Below are 20,525 nucleotides of genomic sequence, written 5' to 3'. Positions count from 1 at the left end.
CCATGGTTAACATAAGCAGTGATAACTCCTGTAAATAGTACCGACCCTGGATACAGGTCAGTACTTTATGGTTTTCCTCCCCCAAATCCATAACCTCAGTCTGATCATGAGAAAAACATTAGACAAATCGCAGTTGAGGAACAGTCTACAAAATAGTGGATAAGTTCCAACCAATATTCCTCAAAACTGTCAAAGTCATCAAAAACGAGGAAAGTCTGAGAAACCATCACAGCCAAGAGGAGCCAGAGGATACGACAACTAAATGTAATGTGGTATCCTCAATGGGATCCTGGAACAGAGAAAGGACATCGGGTAAAAGCGAAGGAAGTCTGAATAAAGCATGGACTTTAGTTAATAATAATGTGTCAATTTGTAATGAATGCAGCACACTCATGCAAGATGTTAATAACAGGAAACTGGGTGCGGAGTGTACAAAGGATGTAGAGTATCTGAGAACTCTTCCTACTATCTGCTAAACTTTTCCATAAATTTAAAACTGTTCTTGAAAAAATACATCTAGGCCAGGCGCGGTGGCTCACGCCTGTAATCCCAGCACTTTAGGAGGCCGAGGCAGGCGGATCACCTGAGGTCGGGAGTTCGAGACCAGCCTGACCAACATGGAGAAACCCTGTCTCTACTAAAAATACAAAAAAAAAAAAAAAAAATTAAGTCGGGCATGGTGGTGCATGCCTGTAATCCCAGCTGCTCGGGAGGCTGAGATAGGAGAATCATTTGAACCTGGGAGGCGGAGATTGCGGTAAACAGATTGTGCCATTGCACTCCAGCCCAGGCAACAAGAGCAAAACTCCATCTCAAAAATAATAATAATAATAATAACATAAAAAAACACATCTATTTAAAATTCAGAAAGAAAACAAACAAACAAAAAAAGAACATAGACTATGCAGTCTGATCATCTGGTTATAATCTTAGTGTGCCATTTAGAAGACTGTGACTCAAGGCAAGTTACTTAAATTCTCTGAGAATCAGTTCCCCTATCTATAAAGTGGAAATAGGAAGAGTGTCTACTTCATAGAATTGTTGCGATAAGTAAATGAGATAATCCATGTAAAATGTTTACCACACTGGCCAATAGTAAGCCTTGATAGGAGGTAGCTTTATTATTATTACTACTATTATTTTGAATCTTTATCGAATATACACATGCACACTTAATGTGATTTTACATTTAATTTTTTAAAGTAATTATTAATAATTTATATAATAATTTCCCTTTCCTTTCTTGAGAGGAAGAAAATTGAATACAGCCTATTATATATCATCTGCAAAAAGTGTTTCTCAGTACATCGTAAGTGTTGAGAGGTTTTATGGTGTCAGCTGCTCCAACAATTTAATTTAAATACCAATCTATGGTAATGTAATCAGATGAGTTGTCTCCAGAGGTTCTGTATGTACTACATTATCATGTCTGTAATGTAAACAACATTTTTCATTTGGGCTTTTGGGCTCTTGCTTTCACTAAAAGCCATAAAGTCATCAATGATAACCACAGAATATATTATCTTGTGATTACATTATTTTTAATAACAATACTCGACAAAAGTGAAGAGCAATATGTAAAATATGTTTAAAAATAAAAGTAATTAAATGAAGTAATGAAAGAATGTAGTAAAATATCTGTTATATGAAGACGCTATTAAAAAAGAGAATTTGGCCTAAGCAATGGCTTACCAATCAGGTTATGCATCAGACTCACTCCTGGGGTTTGACAAAAAAATGAAAGAATCTGGACCCTCAACCCAGACTTACTGAATCAGCAGCTCCAGGAGTGGAACCTGCATCTGTGTATTTAAAAGACTGCATAGGTGATTTTTGTTTGTGAATGATTGGCTTACCTTATCCTGCACACACTGGTCATATCATATAGGCTGCTATATGAGCTGCCTTTGTAAACATAACCCGATACTCACCGTCATCAAGAATCATGATCAGCTCGAGAAAGCTTTACTTCGTATATTACAATTGTTTTCTACATTTAAGCTTGGGCTGTCAGCTGTCCTGAGCATACAAAGGACTGCCTCTTTGATTCAGTCCTCCATCACTCTCCTTCCCCTCTCGAAGGTCAAGTTTTCCCTACCTGCACCTCTTCCCCTCTTTCTCCCTTCGCTGTGCCCACAGGAAAACGCGGCATGTTTAGCACAGGCAGTTGCCTCAACACCCTGAACTGGGCTAGCCTTGCCTTCTTGCTGAGCCAACAACTTGTGCAGCACCTGGTCAGGGCCAGCTCCGTAGTCCAGGCAGTCAGTAGGCATGACCACCTGCACAATGAATTACAGCTGAAGTATCATGGAGTAAACATTTTAGACCCTTTCCCTGTGAGAGAATGAATACACAAAGGGACAATGGCCAGCTTATATATAAAAACAGAACTCTGCAGGCAATGTGCATCAACCAGTCCAAGAAACCAACCTACCATCTACAGTATCTAACAAGTTAAACTATCAGTAACTGGGTTAAACTGTAGCAACTAGCCCAGGCAGCCAAACAAGAACCCCTGTAGCAACCTGCCCCAAATGGCCGGCACTTGAATAATTACTGACAGCTTCCTCAATTTTTGCTCCTACTTCCAACTTAGGGCCAACCAGAGAAAGCCAATTATGTACCCTTAAACAAACACACAAAATACCCTCCTTTTAGGTAGCTCAACTACAGCTTCCCCACATCAACAGCCTCCAATCAGGACATAGCTGAAGCCTTCTTCTCCCACCCTCCTCCATCTTCTGTCTGCTTTTGAGTTTCTGCCAAACACAAGCAATGGTGGCTGGCTCCCTTGCTTTGAAAAAATAGCTTTTGTTTGTTCTCATTTGGGTGGTCCTCATTCATTTTCACCACTAGGAAAATGGGGCTGCATGCTTGAAATGGATCACTGAATTGTTCTTTGATGCCAGAAATGTCTGTACTTTAGGGAGGCTGTTAGATGTGGCCAAAAAGAGCCCAGCAGTAAGGGGTGAAGTGTAGAGTGGCTGGGGTTAAGGACATAAGTCTTGGATCCAGACTACCATGGTTCAGATCCTGGCTCTTCCACTTCCAGCTGGTGAACCTGAGCAAGTTACTTAACTAATTTGTACCACAGTTTCCTGACCTGTTAAAAAACACTGGCGATGATAATGACTCACAGAGTAATTGGAGAAGTTATATGAGACAAACCATGTAAAGCATGAATATCTGGATTTCAATGCTGTCAACAGAAAGAGAGAGAATAATCTGCCTCACTAATTTACCACACCCACCTGGCCCCATTCACCAACATTAAACTGGACTAAAAACACTTTTCTTTCTCAAAGTCAGTAACTCTAGGAAATCCATGGGTATAAATACTGTCCACGCCAAAATCCATCTCAAAAAGATCTGATGGGGAAGTGACCTTATCCCCCAAAATCCCTCAAGTGCACACTGGAAATCTGTTTTATAGAAATCAGACTTTTTTTTTTCTTAAGAGCCATAACTTAAAATTACAGACTTAAAATATGTAAGCATTTTTTGTATAACCAGAAGCCCATTGCTACAATTCAAAGACTGCGACCATACCGTTCATCAGTAACAAAGAAAACTCTCCTCTTAGGTCTTCTGTTAGTCCTGGTAAGAAAAATCCTATTTCAGACCATTAAAGCTAAGTTATTTTGACATAATCATGATTCTTTTCAATAAACATTAAACATGACATTGTGGAATATCAAATCTAACCAAAAATGCCTGTACTTAACAAAACAAAGATTTTTGTCCGAATTATCGCTGGCTACACTCAACACTTCCAACAGGCAGTTGCTCAACTTTCCAATGTCTGCATAAAATACAGTTCTGAAGCCAATTTTTTAGATTAAAATAAAAGCCACTCTTTAGCATAAACCTTCATTCAACGAAATTGGGTAAATAAGATTTAATTATGAAAATTAGGAGCCGCGTTCATTGCAAAGCGTATTTTACTTTACCATTTCACTTGTAATTAAGTTAGGGGCTTAGGGATGCATTGAAAACACCAAAGGATAAATATCTCAAAGTTCTAAAAATATCTCAATACGAAAATGATGTTCTGGGGTGATTTTGCAAGGACCAGAAGACATCACACATTGCGAACCCAGTGAAGGTGGCATCGCGGACGAACAGAAGATGCTTTCACGCTGTTTATCCGTCTTTCCCAGGCCTCGGCTCCCTTGACATTGCGGCGATACCCAAAATTCTTTGAAAGAGAAGGGAGGGCTGGCGTCTGGGTCCCGGGTATTCTCTGCGTCCTCCCCAGGAAAGGAGGGGCCCGGCTCCCCGGCGGGAACTTCCCGGAGGCCGCGCCAGCCCCGCGAGCGACCCCAGCCATGCAGGGCGACGCCGAGCGGGCCCAGCGGCGCGCTGGGCTCCCCAGCCGCCCCCGGACGGTCCCCGCCGACTCACCCAGGCCGCGCCAGCCCAGCGCGCCGTCGCAGCTGTCCAGAACCGCGCAGAGTTCCCCGAGCAGCGCGGGCGGCAGGTCGAACAGTAGCGTGTGCGCCAACAGCGCGCCGCGGGCCCCACAGTTCCCCGCCATGTCTCGGCTGCCCGAGCCCCGGGGACGAGGCGGAGCCCAGGCCCCTGCACGCCTGCGACAGGCCGTTACACAACCGCGGAAATCCTGCTTCCACGACGGCAGCAGAGCCCTAGGAACAGGCCATTCTCCGGTCACTGCAGGGGCGGTGCCCACGTGACGCAAGGCGCGCTTCGCCCGAGATGCCCCTGCGTCCGCCTGGCCAGGCCTGGGGGTTACCCGACCCGAGTTCTCCCTTCGCTGGCTTTACGCCCCTTCACACCTCTGCGGTGGGGACGGAGCTGCCGAGACAAACAGAGTGAGAACTGGAGAAAGCCCAGAGCTCAGAGCTCCCAGGAGCCCACCGTGCCCCATGGCTAGGCGGTCTCCTGGTGTGGACGGCTAGAGGTGTCATTACTTCTTACCAAAGTTTATTTTTGAAAGCTTCTCCCTTCCTTCCTTCTTCCCTTCCTTTCTTTTCTTCCTTTTTTCTTTGTTTTGAGTTAGGTTCTCGCTCTGTCGCCCAGGCTGGAGCGCAGTGGCGCTATCTCAGCTCACGGAGCCTCCGCCTATTGGGCTCAAGCAGTCCTCCCACCTCAGCCTCCCGAGTAGCTGGGACCACAGTCACACGCCACCACGTCCGGCTAATTATTTTTTTTTTTCGTTTTTCGTAGAGAGGGAGTATCGTTATGTTACCCAGGCTGGTTTCAAACTCCTGGCCTCAAGCGATCCTTCCACCTCCAGCTTCCTAAAGTGCTGGGATTCGGGGTGTTAGCCACTGTCCCCAGACTGCCTCTTTTTTATCCTGTCAGAAAAGCTATCCATGTTCATTGAGGAACACTTGGAAAACCCAGAAAAAAAACTGAAAAACGAAGATCATTCACAACCCCACTCAGCCCATCACACTCTAAAAGTTTTGACACATTTTCCTCCCAACTTTCACTGAATTTAAACAGATAAAAATGTGCATATATGGGATTATTATTGGAAAAGATGAATGTAGATACCAACAACAGAAAAACAGAAGAAACACCAAATCAGAGTAAAATTATGTTCGTTTTCTTCACGAGGCGGCCCCTCCTCCATACACCTACTTGGTTTTAAGAAATTCTCTTCCTCATGGGCTTCCTTGATGAAATATCGTTCCATCATTTTTTCCTTCCTCAAAGTGCTTCACACAATCTTCCTTTTTGCCTTCAACATGGAGTTTAAGTAAAATTATTGTTTTGAAATCTTCACGGAGTTTAAGTAAAATTGTTGTTTCGAAATCTTCTAGGTCACATAAGGCATGTTACCAGTGACAAAAAGTTGTTTTGAAAGTGGCGAGAAAAATCTCAGCCTTAGTGACTGGAAGAGTGGGCAGTGGCCATCAAGTGAAAACACCAGAGGTGTTTTGAAACCTCTCAGATTGTAGTCTTTGGAATAGCTTCTCCTAGAGATCACGAGTGATGAAACACTATCATTTCATGCTCCTACCTGAATGGTCTTTGTCAGCGAAAATGCTCCATAAAAATGTATCCAAAAACTGGCAAATCCCATACTGTGTGGGCAAGAATTTCGATATCCCATTGTTCAAGGTTTTATTGTCAATCTGTACACGCTGTACACCCACCTTCCTTCCTTCCTTCCTTCCTTATTTTTTTTTTTACTCACTCTGATCTCCCAGGTTGGGGTGCAATGGTACGATTTTGGCTCACCGCAACCTCCACCCCCTGGGCTCAAACCATCCTCCCACCTCAGCCTCCAGTGCAGCTGGGACTACAGGTGCATGCCACCATGCCTGGCTAACCTTTGTATTTTTTGTAGAGATGGGGTTTTTGCCATGTTGCTCAATCTGGTCTCAAACTCCTGGGCTCAAGTGATCCACCTCCCTAGGCCTCGCAAGGTTCTGGGATTACAGGCATGAGCCACCACACCGGGCCCTCTCTACATCTCTTAAAGGGACTATCTGAACATGCTGAGCAATAGGGGCAAAAGGCCATTAATTATTTGGTAGCTTTTGAATTGCTACTACAGGGGAGGCAAACTCACTCAGAGAAACCAGGAAATCACTGCAGATGAGGGAAGCAATCAGAAAGGCCTGCTTTGCCAGATCTTGTAATTTACCAGGAAGCAAGGATCCTAAGTGAAAGCTAGACTATGTGAAATTTCCTGTATTTTCAGTGTTGGCAGTTGTTCTCAGACCATGTTCCCTCCCTAGTCCTAAAAGTGTCTTGAGTTTTGATTTTTATATCATCAGGTTATATCATCATGGTTGCTATCAACTGCTGATCTCCCAGACTCCAATTCCTTCTCCTCATTTTTAGACTCTCTAGCTCCTGGCTCATTGTTGCTCTCTCCAGTACTACTCCTGTCTTAGTTCTCAGTGATTTAAAATATATGTAGAATAAGTATTCACAATAGCAAAGACATGGAATCGAGCCAAATGCCCATCAATGATAGACTGGATAAAGAAAAAGTGATACCTATACACCATGGAATACTATGCAGCCATAAAAAGGAATGAGATCATGTCCTTTGCAGGGACAAGGATGGAGCTGGAGGCCATTATCCTCAGCAAACTAACACAGGAACAGAAAATCAGACACTGCATGTTCTCACTTATAAGTGGGAGCTGAACCATGAGAACACATGGACACTTGGTGGGGAACAATGCATACTGGGGCCTGTCAGGGGAGGGGGTAGGGGGAGGCAGTGAATCAGAAGGAATAGCTAATAGATGCTGGCTTAATACCTAGGTGGTGGGATCATCTGTGCAGCAAACCACAATGGCACATGTTTACCTATGTAACAAACTGCACATCCTGCACATGTACCCTGGAACTTAAAAGTTGATGAAACAAAATTAAAAAATACACACACACACACACACACACACACACACACACATATATACATATGTAGAATAGATGGTGATCTTTCCAATGCCCTGGCCTCTCATTTCCTTGACTCCTCTTCTCTGGTGACATTGTACTCCACCCAATGCTCCATTTCAGCCACTCACTCCCATGAGTGTCCCCTAGAATTTGTCATTATCAAGAGCTGCATCCTATCTATAATTTCTTTCATGAATCCACTCTCTGATCATACCTCCTGTCTTTCTAGCACATTCCCTCTAGTACTCTGACCCCAACAATCCTTTCCCTTCACCAGATATCCAATCCAAAATCTTGCTGCCTCTTTTCTGGCTCCACCCTCTTGACGTCCTCACTTTTCTGCTTATCCATGAAGTCTGTGGTCAATTATTTTACTCACTCCTTTGCATATGCTCTACATTCCCTTGCTCCTCTCTCACTTTGTTGAGCTCTCTTGGCAAGTTTGCAATCCTGATTAAATCCAATTTTCTAAGTTGGCTCTGCACCCATGCACCTGAGTGTAGCTGGGGAACAGGGTGGAAAACCAAAATCCTGTTAATTGAACTCAATTTAAAATCAACGGCCGGGCGCGGTGGCTCACGCTTGTAATCCTAGCACTTTGGGAGGCCGAGGCGGGCGGATCACGAGGTCAGGAGATCGAGACCACGGTGAAACCCCGTCTCTACTAAAAAATACAAAAAATTAGCCGGGCGCGGTGGCGGGCGCCTGTAGTCCCAGCTACTCGGAGGCTGAGGCAGGAGAATGGCGTGAACCCGGGAGGCGGAGCTTGCAGTGAGCCGAGATTGCGCCACTGCACTCCAGCCCGGGCGACAGAGCGAGACTCTGTCTCAAAAAAAAAAAAAAAAAAAAAAATCAAGGCCAAGACTCTCAAGTGGGTCCTTTATGCCACTGGACAAGCATACTATGCACCTTTAGCCCATGCATTCTTCTGGTCTCCTTGAAAGCTATGCTATACTTTCTTTTTTCTCAACTCCCATCATCTTGTCCTCCACCAATTATCTTGAGAATATTTATTGAGAATACTGATGCATCAGGAAAAAAACTTCCACGGAATCTCACTACCACATCGAACTATCTACTAGCATCTGTGCCAACATACTCTTTCTTCTTGTTTTCTGTGGATGAATTATCTAGGCTCCTATGTAAATCATTATACTTCATTTGTGCACTGGATCCTATCCCTATTACCAATTCAAAGGCATCAAGGGCACCTGCTTTCCCTGGTCCCTGTTACATTATCAGTTTTTCACTCTTTACCACCTCAATTCCATCAGCATACAAATATGATATTGTTTCTTTCAACTTAAAACAAACCAAAATTTTTGATGCCACTTCCCTCTTCTGTCTTTGGCCCCAATTCTTTGCTCCCCTTTGCAGTGTAACGCTGAATATTCTCACTGTGTCCAATGTTCTCCTCCCATCTTCTCTTAAACCAACTCTAATTAGAAGCACCCCTCCCACCTTACTCCACTAAAACTATTCTCTTCAGGGTCACACATGTCCACATCATTGCTAAGTAAAATAATTAATTTTCAGTCCTCACTTACTTGACCTATTGGTAGTTTTGATACAGTTGATCACCCCCTCCTTCTTGGAAACTTTCTTCATTTGACTTCTAGGACACCACATTCTCTCATATTTTTCACTTACCTCATTGATCACCCCACAGCTTCCTTTGCTGTTCCTCCTCTTCTCCCTGAACTCTAAATGTTAGAGCACCCCAGGACTCAATCCATGGTTCTTCTCTATCTACACCCACTGCCTTGCTGATCTTAATCAGTTTCAAGGCTTTAGGTACCATCTATATACATCTGTATACCACAGACTACCAAATTTATGTTTTTAGTCCAGGTAGCTGGATGTGGTGTTGCGCACCTGTAATCCCAGCTATCTGGGAAGCTGAGGTGGGAGGATCACTTGATCCCAGGAAGCTGAAGCTGCAGTGAGCCATGATTGTGCTGCTGCACTCTAGCCTAGGTGACAGAGACCCTGTCTGAAAACACACACACACACAAATACACACACACACACACACACACACACCCCAAACGATGCTCCCCTGGCAAGTCCACCCTTCCAGTTGCTTGAACTAAAAATTATAGAGACATCCTTGACTCCTCTACTCATTCGCAGCTACCAGTGTGACCCCATGTTCAATCTACCAGCAAATCCTGTCAAGGCTATTCAAAATGTGTCTAGAATCTAATCAATTTTCCTCACCTCCACTGCTGCCATTCTGGTTTGAGACACCATCAAATATTGTCTGGATTGTTATAGTAGCCTCTGAACTAAAGATAGCTTCCACTCTTGCTTCCAACACTGCAGTGAGATTGACTCTTTTAAATCCTATCTAACTGTGTCTCTCCTTTGTTCAGAAGCCAGCAATGGCTCCTAATTTCGGTCAATAAAAGTCAAACTCTTTATATAATCTGCATTCTTTCTCCCCTTCCCACTCTGCTGCTCTGCCCTCTGATTTTGTTTCCTTGTTCACTGTTCATTCTGCTTTAGCCACAGTATCTCCTTGCTGGTCTTTGAACACACAAGAGAGAGCCCCACATTGGCGCCTTTGCACTTGCCACTCCCTTGCCTGGTATGCTCTTCCCACGTGGCTAAGGTCTACTCAGACCCCCATAATTAAAATTGCCATGGTCCATGCACTCAGATTGGGGCTGAGACATGACTGAAATTGGTCCAATAATGTATGAGTTGGGGAATCATATTTCATTCAGATAGCTCTCCTCTGGATCAGAATAAGAACATGTAGCAGCTCTGGTCATGGCTGGGAACCATTTTGCAATTGCATGGACATCAATATTAGAATGAAACAAGCCCTGGGAATCATGAGAGGAAAAACCTAGTGAGAGGAAAAACCAAGTCCTTGCTAATGTCATTGAGCAGTTCATTCATTCTATGCCTGGAGCCTGTCCGACTTGTGGTCTTATAACTATATGAGATAAATTTCCTTTTTAAGCCAGGAATCTTGTGATTTGAAGCCAAACGCATCCTAGCTGACGCACTAAGTGGGCACTTGGTAGGATGGTAATACTCTCTGGTTTGTTGAGCGCCTATAAAACCTATGGGAAGAAAACTAATCCCTGTCTAAACCTGGAGTTCAAATGTATACACTATATCTGGTGGGATGTGAGATGTATATGAAAACCAGATTGCAGAGAGAGGCACCTGAGACCCTGAGATAAAATAAATGTTGGGAAAGAATGATTCTGGCAGCATGGGCAGAAGCAGTCTGCAGTCCTAGAAGTTCATGAAACTGGACTAGAACCCATGTAGACCCAGACACTTCAACCCCATCCTACCTTCCCAATGCCAGCATACATATTATCCAGAAAACAGAGGACTATGGTTAAGTCACAAAACTGTTCTACTATGTGACACAGCCCTTTGCTGTGGGATCCTCTCCAACATCCCCCTGCCCCCAAGTTTTGGATACCAGAAGAATAAAGTATTTTCATCCCAGCTGGAAAGAAGAGAGCAGTGAACTGCAAAGACTAACAAATGGAGATGCCACGGAAACGCTGAAGGCCATGGTGACAGTGGCACAGATATGCAGTAATATCAGTGGCCAAGCCCCAGCTAAGCACAGGCACAAATCCTCAGAAATCTAGAAACAGGAAACAGGTGAGGGAGAAAAGAGGCGAGGCAGACAACAGCTCTTAATATATATGAGACAAGTATCTTGGTAGTAGCTATTTATACAGCCACGCTTAGGCATGGATGTTCAAAAGACTCTCAAGCTTGTGGGACCGAGGATATTTCTGGTTTGGGAAGTAATTTCAAAACAAAGATCAAGAACCTATCCCATATTTGAACTCCATCACTTACCTATAACTTACGACCTTACCTTAGAGAGTTATATATACACTGGGGTTCAGGGATAGAGATCGGGAATGGGGTGAAGACATTTGTGGTACACATTGCTTGGTTATTTTACTTTATTTAAATTTATTTTTTTGGTAGAGATGGGGGTCTTGCTATGTTGCTCAAGCTGGTCTCAAACTCCTGGGCTCAAGTGATCCTTCCACCTTAGCCTCACAAAGTGCTGAGATTATAGGCATAAACCACTGCACCTGGCCACTTGGTAATTTAAAAAATGAAGTTGAATGTTTCTTAGGCTTTCATCACAATGACCTCATGAAAATAACCTGTAGCCAGGAGCCATGGCTCACATCTCTAATCCCAGCAATTTGGGAGGCTAAGCCAGGAGGATCACTTGAGCACAGGAGTTCGTGACCAGCCTGGGCAACATGGAGAAACGCCGCCTCTACAAAAAAAAAAAAATACAAAAATTGGCTGGGCATGATGGTGTGTGCCTGTAGTCCCAGCTACTTCAGTGGTTAAGGGGGGAGGATTGCTTAAGCCCAGGAGGTTGAGGCTGCAGTGAGCTGTGATCATGCCACTGCACTCCAGCTTGGGTAACAGAGAGAGACCTTGTTTAAAAAAAAAAAAAGAAAGAAGGAAAAGAAAATAACATGTGCTCATTAGTCCTCCAGTTCTATATGCATGTGCGTGTATATACGTATTTACATATTATATCCACAGATAATATATAATATTTTAAAATAACATTCAGTTTCTGTTCTCTTATAACTCGATCTTTTCCCATTTAATACATGAAAAACATTTTTCTAAAAATCAATTATGTCACAGCATGATATATACTAAAATTTTAACAATTATCCTCTTAGGATTGATGGAGGAAAAGAGTATTCGGTACTTCATTTTCTTACTTGAGCTTTTTGTGTTTTCAAAACTTTCTACAGTTATTATGTATCATCTCTGTGATTAGAAAATCCTCAACTCTAAAAAATAATTTCTTCCAACACTTTGTGATTAATCCCACTTGATTGTTTTCTTTCTAAATCATTTTCATGGCATTCTTCAGTTTAGGGTATGTTGCTATAACTTTTGCCTAGTCACCACTGACCTTTAAAAGTCTGATTTTTATGTTTGAATAACTTTCAGCCAAGGGAATTTTATAATTTCAATATTAGCTAAAGATTTTTTTTCTTTTTTTCTTTTTTTTTTTTTTTTTTTTTTGAGACAGAGTCTTGCTCTGTCGCCCAGGCTGGAGTTCAGTGGCGCCATCTCAGCTCACTGCAAGCTCTGCTTCCCCAGCTCACGCCATTCTCTTGCCTCAGCCTCCCAAGTAGCTGGGATTACAGGCACCCGCCACCAACCCTGGCTAATTTTTTTGTATTTTTAGTAGAGACGGGGTTTCACCATGTTAGCCAGGATGGTCTCGATCTCGATCTCCTGACCTTGTGATCCGCCCGCCTCGGCCTCCCAAAGTGCTGGGATTACAGGCTTGAGCCACTGCGCCCGGCCGACAGTTTTTAAAATTTAAGTATAATATACAAATTTAAGTATAAAATATACACAAATCCTAAGTATAAATAGCTTGCCTCATTATCAAGAAATGAACGTTATGTAAGCAGCCAGGAAACAGAACATTACTGAAATCCTGGAATTCCTTCTAAGTACCTCCTCCCGATGATTATGCCTTCCTCCTCCCCAAAGATAAACAATTTCCTGATACGTAAGACCATAGATTACTTTTGTTTGCCTTTCAGCTTTACATTATTCTTTATGTTATTCTATATATTCTTTGCGTTTGATTTCTTTTGCTTAGCATTATGTTTGTAAGCTACATCCATGAACATGTCAATTTGTTCATTTTAATTGTATAAAGCATGTGATTATATGAATATATTATAATTTATTCATTTTTTCCAATAGTGGACAATTTGAGTTGTTTCTAGTTTTTAGCTATTAAGAATAACGTGGCTATGTATATTCTTGGTTATGTCTTTTGTAAACATGTGCATGCATTTCTATTGGACACATACTCTACTTAGGAGTAGAACTGCCAAGTCATAGAACTTGCAGTGTATGTTCAACTTTGGTGGATACTGCCAATTTTCCAAAGGAATTGCTTCACCTACATAATTTGTGGGGCCTAGCAAGAAGTAAAAATGTTGGACCTCTTGTTCAAAAAGCAGGAAAAAGCCCTATTAAAGATACGTAAATATTAAAGCTTTTTCATTTCTTTTGCAATCTCTTGACTTGCCATGATGTTTTTTATTTGCCATTTAATGTAGTAAATAAAAAATCATTTAAAATTATTAGCACAAATTTTGCCATTGATATTTAGATTTTGCAATGATAGTTTTAAATACAAGTTTAAAGGGGCGTTTAATGCATATGTGGAATCACCAAAATGACACAATTTGTATTTCATAGCTTGTATATATTTATTTCATTCTTATAAGAACTGTGGAAAATTCACACAAAACTAAATCAATTATTTTTATTTCACTTCTTGATACATGCAAACTATACCAACACTCTCTACCTTCAGCTTATTGTGAAGGATAGCCTGAAAAGAAAAGGAACTATGATTGCCATATCTTTCCCTTTCCTTCTGTGTCTTTTGAGTGTAAGTGGTTGACATTTACAGGGAAAGAACACAAGTAAAAAACTATGTGGGCCGGGCACGGCGGCTCACGCCTGTAATCCCAGCACTTTGGGAACCGAGGCGGGCAGATCACAAGGTCAGGAGATCGAGACCAATCTGGCCAATATGGTGAAACTCCGTCTCTACTAAAATACAAAAAAATTAGCCGGGCATGGTGGCAGGTGCCTGTAGTCCCAGCTGTTCGGGAGGCTGAGGCAGGGGAATCGCTTGAACCCAGGAGGTGCAGGTTGCAGTGAGCTGAGATCGCGCCACTGCACTCCAGCCCGGCAATAGAGTGAGATTCTGTCTCAAAAAAAAAAAAAAAAAAAAAGGATGTGACAGCCTGTAATCCCAGAGTTTTGGGAGGCCAAGGCTGGAGGATTGCTTGAGGCCAGGAGCTCAAGACCAGCTTGGGAAACACAGCAAGACCCTGTCTCATAAAATTTAAAAAACTAAGGCCGGGCACGGTGGCTCACGTCTGTAATCCCAGCACTTGGAAGGCCGAGGTGGACGGATCACCTGAGGTCAGGAGCTTGAGACCAGCCTGGCCAACATGGTGAAACCCCGTCTCTACAAAAAATACAAAAAACTTAGCCGGGAGTGGTGGCAGATGCCTTTAATCCCAGCTACTTGGGAGGCTGAGGCAGGAGAATCGCTTGAACCCGGGAGGCAGAGGTTGCAGTGAGCTGAGACCTGCGCCATTGCACTCTAGTTTGGGTGACAAGAGGGAAACTCCATCTCAGGAAAAAAAAAAAATTAGTTGGGCATGGTGGCATGCATCTGTAGTCTTAGCTACTAAGGATGCTAAGATGGGGTGAGCCCTTAAGCCCAGGAATTTGCAGTGAGCTATGATTGCACCACTGCCCTCCAACCTGGGCAACAGAACAAGACCCTATTAAGAAAAAAAAAGGATGTGAAGAGATTCCTTGGTCATTCATGTTTTTTAAAACGTCATTGCCTTCTTTCTGCATTCAAAGTAAGTTCTCCTCGGTAAGGAAAGCTAGGCCTCTTGGGGCTGTCAGTGCCTTCTCTTCCCTTTACTAAGTCGCAGGTGTGACATGCTTATCTTTTACTAGCTTTGAGTCTAGCTTAACTCTCATACATTGCAGGTCTAACAGAATTCTGTGCTCATGGGGCATGCTAAATGCTTAAATGCAAATGATTGGCAGGAAACAGTGGACATCGACATTGTGCATACCTCTTCTATTCATGTTCATGTTCCATTGTACTTTCAGACTTCACTTACAAAACACATGTTCAAAGGCAAAATTATTAAGTATTTCAAATGGTGACAGATGAGTATTAAACCAAGTGCAGAGTCCTTCGGAGTCCAGCGCTCTGTACAATAGCATAGGTTGCACACCTTTTAAGTCAGCTCTTATTTGAGTTCTAGATAATCCAGTCTTGCCAACACTTGATATTATCAATCTCTTAATTTTAATCATTTGGTGGGTGCTTAGAGATATCTAATTTTGGCATTTATTTACATTTCTCTGATCAATTTTTCATATATTAGCCACTTGGTTTTGTGTGTGTGTGTGTGTGTGTGTGTGTGTGTGTTAGGTTCCTGTTCCAGTCTTTTTTTTTTTTTTTCCTTTTTTTTTTTTTTGAGACGGAATTTCGCTCTTGTTGCCCAGGCCAGAGTGCAATGGCGCGATCTCGGTTCACGGCAACCTCTGCCTCCCAGGTTCAAGCAATTCTCCTGCCTCAGCCTCCCGAGTAGCTGGGATTACAGGCAGGTACCACCACGCCTGGCTAATTTTGTATTTTTAGTAGAGACGGGATTTCTCCACGTTGAGGCTGGTCTCGAACTCCTGACCTCAGGTGATCTGCCCGCCTCAGCTTCCCAAGGTGCTGGGATTACAGGCATGAGCCACCATGCCTGGCCTCCAGTCTTTAGTCTATTTTTCTATTGACTGTCTTTTTTTGGTCTGGATTTGTAACAATTGTTTTAATATTCTGAAAAGGAGTCTTATGTAGGTTATATGTATAGCAGATATCTTCCCCTACTCTATGGCTTCCTTTTCACTCTCTTATGGTGTATTTTGATTACTAGAAATTCCTAATTTTAATATAATTTAATTTGTCAATCTTTTCCTTTGAAGTTAAGTGCTATTTTGTATCTGGTTTCAGAAACCTTTGCCTTCCTCCAAATCATATTCTCCTGTATCATTTTCTTTAAGTTTTATTGTTTTTGCCTTTCACATTTAGATCCACGATCTATCTGGAATTTATTTTTTTTGTAACTGGTAAGAGGTAGAGGATCAAACCTTGCTGATGCTGTTTTTAGTCAATACAAAGGTGGGTTCCCAATTTAGCTCCAGTTTTTCCTCTATAATAAATTCCATTATTATGGCAGGGCAGAGAAAGAGGGGATGGCTTCAGGTTAGGATGGGAGAGAAAACGGATTAATTCCCAGTGTCATCTGAAGTAAAACTTTTCTCAGATTTTTCTCAACAAGCCTTTTAAGTCCTCTCACCTGGAGAGTGACTAAAGTGATAGAGGCCATATCCCATTCACCTATCCATTCAACAAACTAAACTAAAATGAGGGGCCGGACACAGTGGCTCACGCCTGTGATCTCAGCACTTTGGGAGGTCGAGGTGGGGGGACCACTTGAGCCCAAGTTCGAGACCAGCATGGGCAACATGGCGAAATTCCATCACTACAAAAAATACAAAAAAATTACCCGGGGGTGGTCACCTGACCTCAGGAGGTCGAGGCTGCTGTGAGCCGAGATAGCGCCACTGCACTCCAGCCTAGGTGACAGACTGAGACTCTATCTCAAAACAAACCAACGAAAACAAATTAAAATGATATACTTGTAAAATGTTTGTAAAATCATAAAAGATAAAGTGTTTTTTTTGTTTTGTTTTTCTTGTTATTATGGAAGTAAGTTTAGTTCTTTTGGCAAAGGCTTCTGAGAACGTCAAGTTTAAGGATTTAGTTTCAGAATAGACTGTTCCACAACTGTTCTGAATTCCACTTGCTAAGTGTTCGGGTGTTGTGGTTAAGGTGAGGACTGGGCAATGTGGGTAGATCAGAGTAAACTCATCAAAACAATTCCAAGGGACCCTAGGATGACACTACTCTGGGTATGTCTACACCTCTTTATATTGGAATGACAACAATATCATGAATATTCACTCTAATCCATTGTATTTGCTACCATCATCTCTCTCTTAGAGTAATACAACTTTATCCCCTTTTCTCTGCCTTTAGTAATGGCCCTCTTCAATGTATTCTACTTCTGGCCTAGGATGATCTGGCCTTTGTTTATCTATCCAGCCTCATTCTTTGCCACCTGTCCCCTACACCAGCTGAGCTTCACCGTCTCCCTCTTTGCAGACGTTGGTCCCTTGAGGCCCAGCCTACATCACTGCTCTTTCTCTGGTTGGCTCCTACTTGCCTTTCAGGATTAAATATTACTTCATTCAGAAAGCCTGGTTTATCGAAAGTGCTCAATAAATGTAGATATTATTTTAAAATAATAGAAGTAAAAATGCATCCTCGGTGTGATTATTGAAAAAGTGGATGAATGAGATGGGTATTTGTTGAGTGGATGGGTGACTGGGACATGGGTTCTATCACTTTAGCAACTCTCCAGGTGAGAGGGCTTAAAAAGTGTGTTGAGGCTGGGCGCGGTAGCTCACGACTGTAATCTCAGCATTTTGGGAGGCCGAGGCGGGTGGATCATGAGGTCAGGAGATCGAAACCATCCTGGCTAACATGGTGAAACCCCGTCTCTACTAAAAATACAAAAAAATCAGCCAGGTATGGTGGCACTTGCCTGTAATCCCAGCTACTTGGGAGGCTGAGGCAGGAGAGTCGCTTGAACCCGGGAAGCGGAGGTTGCGGTGAGCCGAGATCGTGCCATTGCACTCCAGCCTGGGCAACAAGAGTGAAACTCCACCTCAAAAAAAAAAAAAAAAAAGTGTGTTGAGAAAAGTTTCACTTCAGATGACGCCGGGAATGTAAACCGTTTTCTCTTCCATCCTAACTCGGAGTCATCCCCGCTTTCTCCGCCCAGCTGGAATTTTTGAAGCGAGAAAATCGACTCGCTCGGGGTTCGCCCGCCGACGCCGCACGGCTTGCTGGGGCTGGGCTCTTCTTCGCGGAAGTGGGTAGGAGGCGGTTGCGGTTAGTCGGCCGGGACCGGTAGGGGTGCTGTTGCTATCATGGCTGACCCCGACCCCCAGTACCCTCGCTCCTCGATCGAGGACGACTTCAACTATGGCAGCAGCGTGGCTTCTGCCAGCGTGCACATCCGAATGGGTACGTTGTCCCCTCTCCAGTGCCTCCCAGCAGCTCGTCGGCACTGCTCGGCCTCTAGAAGCCGACTTCCGGCTCCAGAGGGAGAGCGGCCATCTCCTGGGACTCACAGGGAGTGCTCGCTGAGCTCCCGGCCCTCCTTCTCCGGGTACCAGAGGACTGGCGCCCTCCTCAGGGAGTCGGGGAGGCGCTTCCTCCTCTCCTAGCGGGTGTGGGAGGGCGCCAGGCCCAGAAGGCTTGCGGCTCTCCTGAGTGTGCCCCGGTCCCCAGCGCGCGCCGTGGTGTAGGAAGGGACGGATGGAAACCGCGCAGCCTGAATTTGGCATCTTGAAGTGAAAAGAAACGTGGTGGAAATGAGTCGGTTGATCACTGTGACGTACACACGAGTGGAATCCACGGCTTGATGCTTTTGTTCTGTGGGGTGCCGCGTTACAGGCTTATATTTACCGTCCTGTGCTAGGCTGGAAGCTCCCTGACGGCACTATTTCCTCTCCGCAGGGCCCAGAATGCAACAGGTCTTTGAGTATTATTGAGGAAGTTGCTCAACACAGAAGCTTCCTAAGTCAGTCTAAATGGTGTTTTAAATTATTACGTAGTAGCCAGTGGGCAGAAATTTTTGAATTTAAAATGCTCAGCTTCATCTACGTGGAATCCATTGCCTGCTCTAGTTTGGCCATTTGATCACCGAAACAGCCCCAGACTTTCAGCCTGTCTAGGCAGCTGGAACTTGTTCTGGAAAAGGAAAGATGAAGATAGCTCTGATGTGCTAAGAATCTTAGTGCCTAGAACTTGTTCTGGGAAAGGAAAGATGAAGATAGTTCTGATGCACCAGGAATCTTGGTGCCTAGCATTTATATTTTTGGAATTGAATTTTGAAATTATTTTAGCAAGTGAACTCCGCATTTTTTTAAAAAAATTAATTGTGGTAAAATACAGATAACGTAAAATTTACCGTCTTAACTATTTTTAAGTGTATAGTTCAGCAGTGTTAAGTTATTCACATGGTTATGCACTGTTAAAAGAAAAACTTTAGACACATTAAATCTAACGGAGTTTGAGCACAGAATGATTTGCGAATTGGGCAGGTCCCGGAACCAGAAGAGGTTCAGAGTGACGAGTCCTGCCGCTTGGTGGGAGAAAATTTATGGAGAGAGAAAGTAAAGTGAGGTACAGAAAATAGAAGTGAGGTACAGAAACAGTTGATTGGTTACAGCTTGGCTTTTGCCCATTTGAACATGGTTTGAACACTTGGCCGTCTTTGGCTGAAACTCAGTGATTGATTCAAGAGTAGGTTACAGCCTGTTTACACATTCAGTTAGGTTATAGTTCACTATATACCGAGAACCCCTAGGCCGAACTTAAAATATCTAAAGGGATAGCTTTAGACTAAACTTATATACCATCCAATATCCAGAACTTTTTAATCTTGCAAAACTGAAACTCTATACCTATTAACTCCCGATTCCTTCCTTCCCCCAGTCCCTAGAACCACCATTTCACTTTCTCTCTCTGTGAATTTGGCTACTCTAGATACAATCAGTATTTGTTTTTTTGTGATTGGCTTTTTTCAATTAGCATAATGTCTTCAAATACATCCATGTTGCGGCATATGTCAGAATTTCCTTTTTTTTTTTTTTTTTTTTTGAGACAGGGTCTCACTTTGCCATCCAGGCTGGAGTGCAGTGGTGAGATCACTGCTCACTGCAGCCTCTACCTTCTGGGCTCAGGTGATCCTCCCGCCTCAGCCTCTCGAGTAGTTGGGATTACAAATGCAGGTCACCATGCCTGGCTAATTTTTTTGTATTTTTGGTAGAGACGGGTTTCTCCATGTTGCCCTGGCCGATCTTGAACTCCTGGACTCAAGCGATCCTCCCACCTCAGCCTCCCAAAGTGCTGGGATTACAGGCATGAGCCACTGCACCTGGCTGCAGAATTTCCTTTTTAAGACAATAGTATTACTTTGTATGTATATACCAAATTTTGTTTATTCATCCATTGATGGACATTTGTGTTGCTTCTGCCTCTTGACTAGTGCTGTCATGAATATAGGTGTGCACATACCTCTTCAAGACCGTGCTTTCTTTTGAATATATACCCAGAAGTGGAATCGCTGGATTGTGTGGTAGTTCTATTTTTAATTATTTAAAGAACTGCCATACTGTTTTTGATAGGGGCTACATCATTTTACATTCTCAGCAACAGTGCACAAGGGTTCACCTTTTTCTACATCCTTGCCAACACATTCCGTTCTTTTCTTTTTTAAAATGAAAATAGCCATCAAATGAGTGTGAGGTGGTATGTCCTTTTGGTTTTGATTTGCATTTCTTTAATGATTTAATGATGTTGCACATTTTTAAAATATGCATGTGGGGCATTTATACATTTTCCTTGG

At 43.1% G+C, this 20,525-nt stretch overlaps 2 protein-coding genes across 5 annotated transcripts in view; one reads left to right on the top strand and one right to left on the bottom strand.

Moving 5' to 3' along the window:
• Positions 1-20,525, bottom strand: part of IRAK3 (interleukin 1 receptor associated kinase 3) — a 113,212-nt gene that overhangs the window by 59,256 nt on the left and 33,431 nt on the right. For 2 of the 4 annotated variants that reach the window (XM_055240098.2, XM_055240099.2), the window contains exon 1: positions 4,405-4,817. The exons of 1 other annotated variant lie outside the window; for it this stretch is intronic. In XM_055240098.2, coding sequence (XP_055096073.1) covers positions 4,405-4,537 — 133 coding nt within the window. In that variant the 5' untranslated portion in view covers positions 4,538-4,817. Of the gene's footprint in view, positions 1-4,096; positions 4,199-4,404; positions 4,818-20,525 lie in introns of those variants that run through there. One more of the 4 variants, XM_063615073.1, reaches the window with a different exon arrangement.
• The window catches only part of TMBIM4 (transmembrane BAX inhibitor motif containing 4), a 33,312-nt gene continuing 30,743 nt past the window's right edge, over positions 17,957-20,525 (top strand). The window contains 1 exon segment of the mRNA XM_055240101.2: positions 17,957-18,136. Within this exon segment, the coding sequence (XP_055096076.1) occupies positions 18,040-18,136 (97 nt within the window). The 5' untranslated portion in view covers positions 17,957-18,039.

Source organism: Symphalangus syndactylus, chromosome 13, assembly GCF_028878055.3.
Source record: "Symphalangus syndactylus isolate Jambi chromosome 13, NHGRI_mSymSyn1-v2.1_pri, whole genome shotgun sequence".
Lineage (NCBI taxonomy): Eukaryota > Metazoa > Chordata > Mammalia > Primates > Hylobatidae > Symphalangus > Symphalangus syndactylus.
The sequence above is the reverse complement of the archived record's forward strand: the minus strand, read 5'-3'. Positions and strand labels throughout refer to the sequence as shown.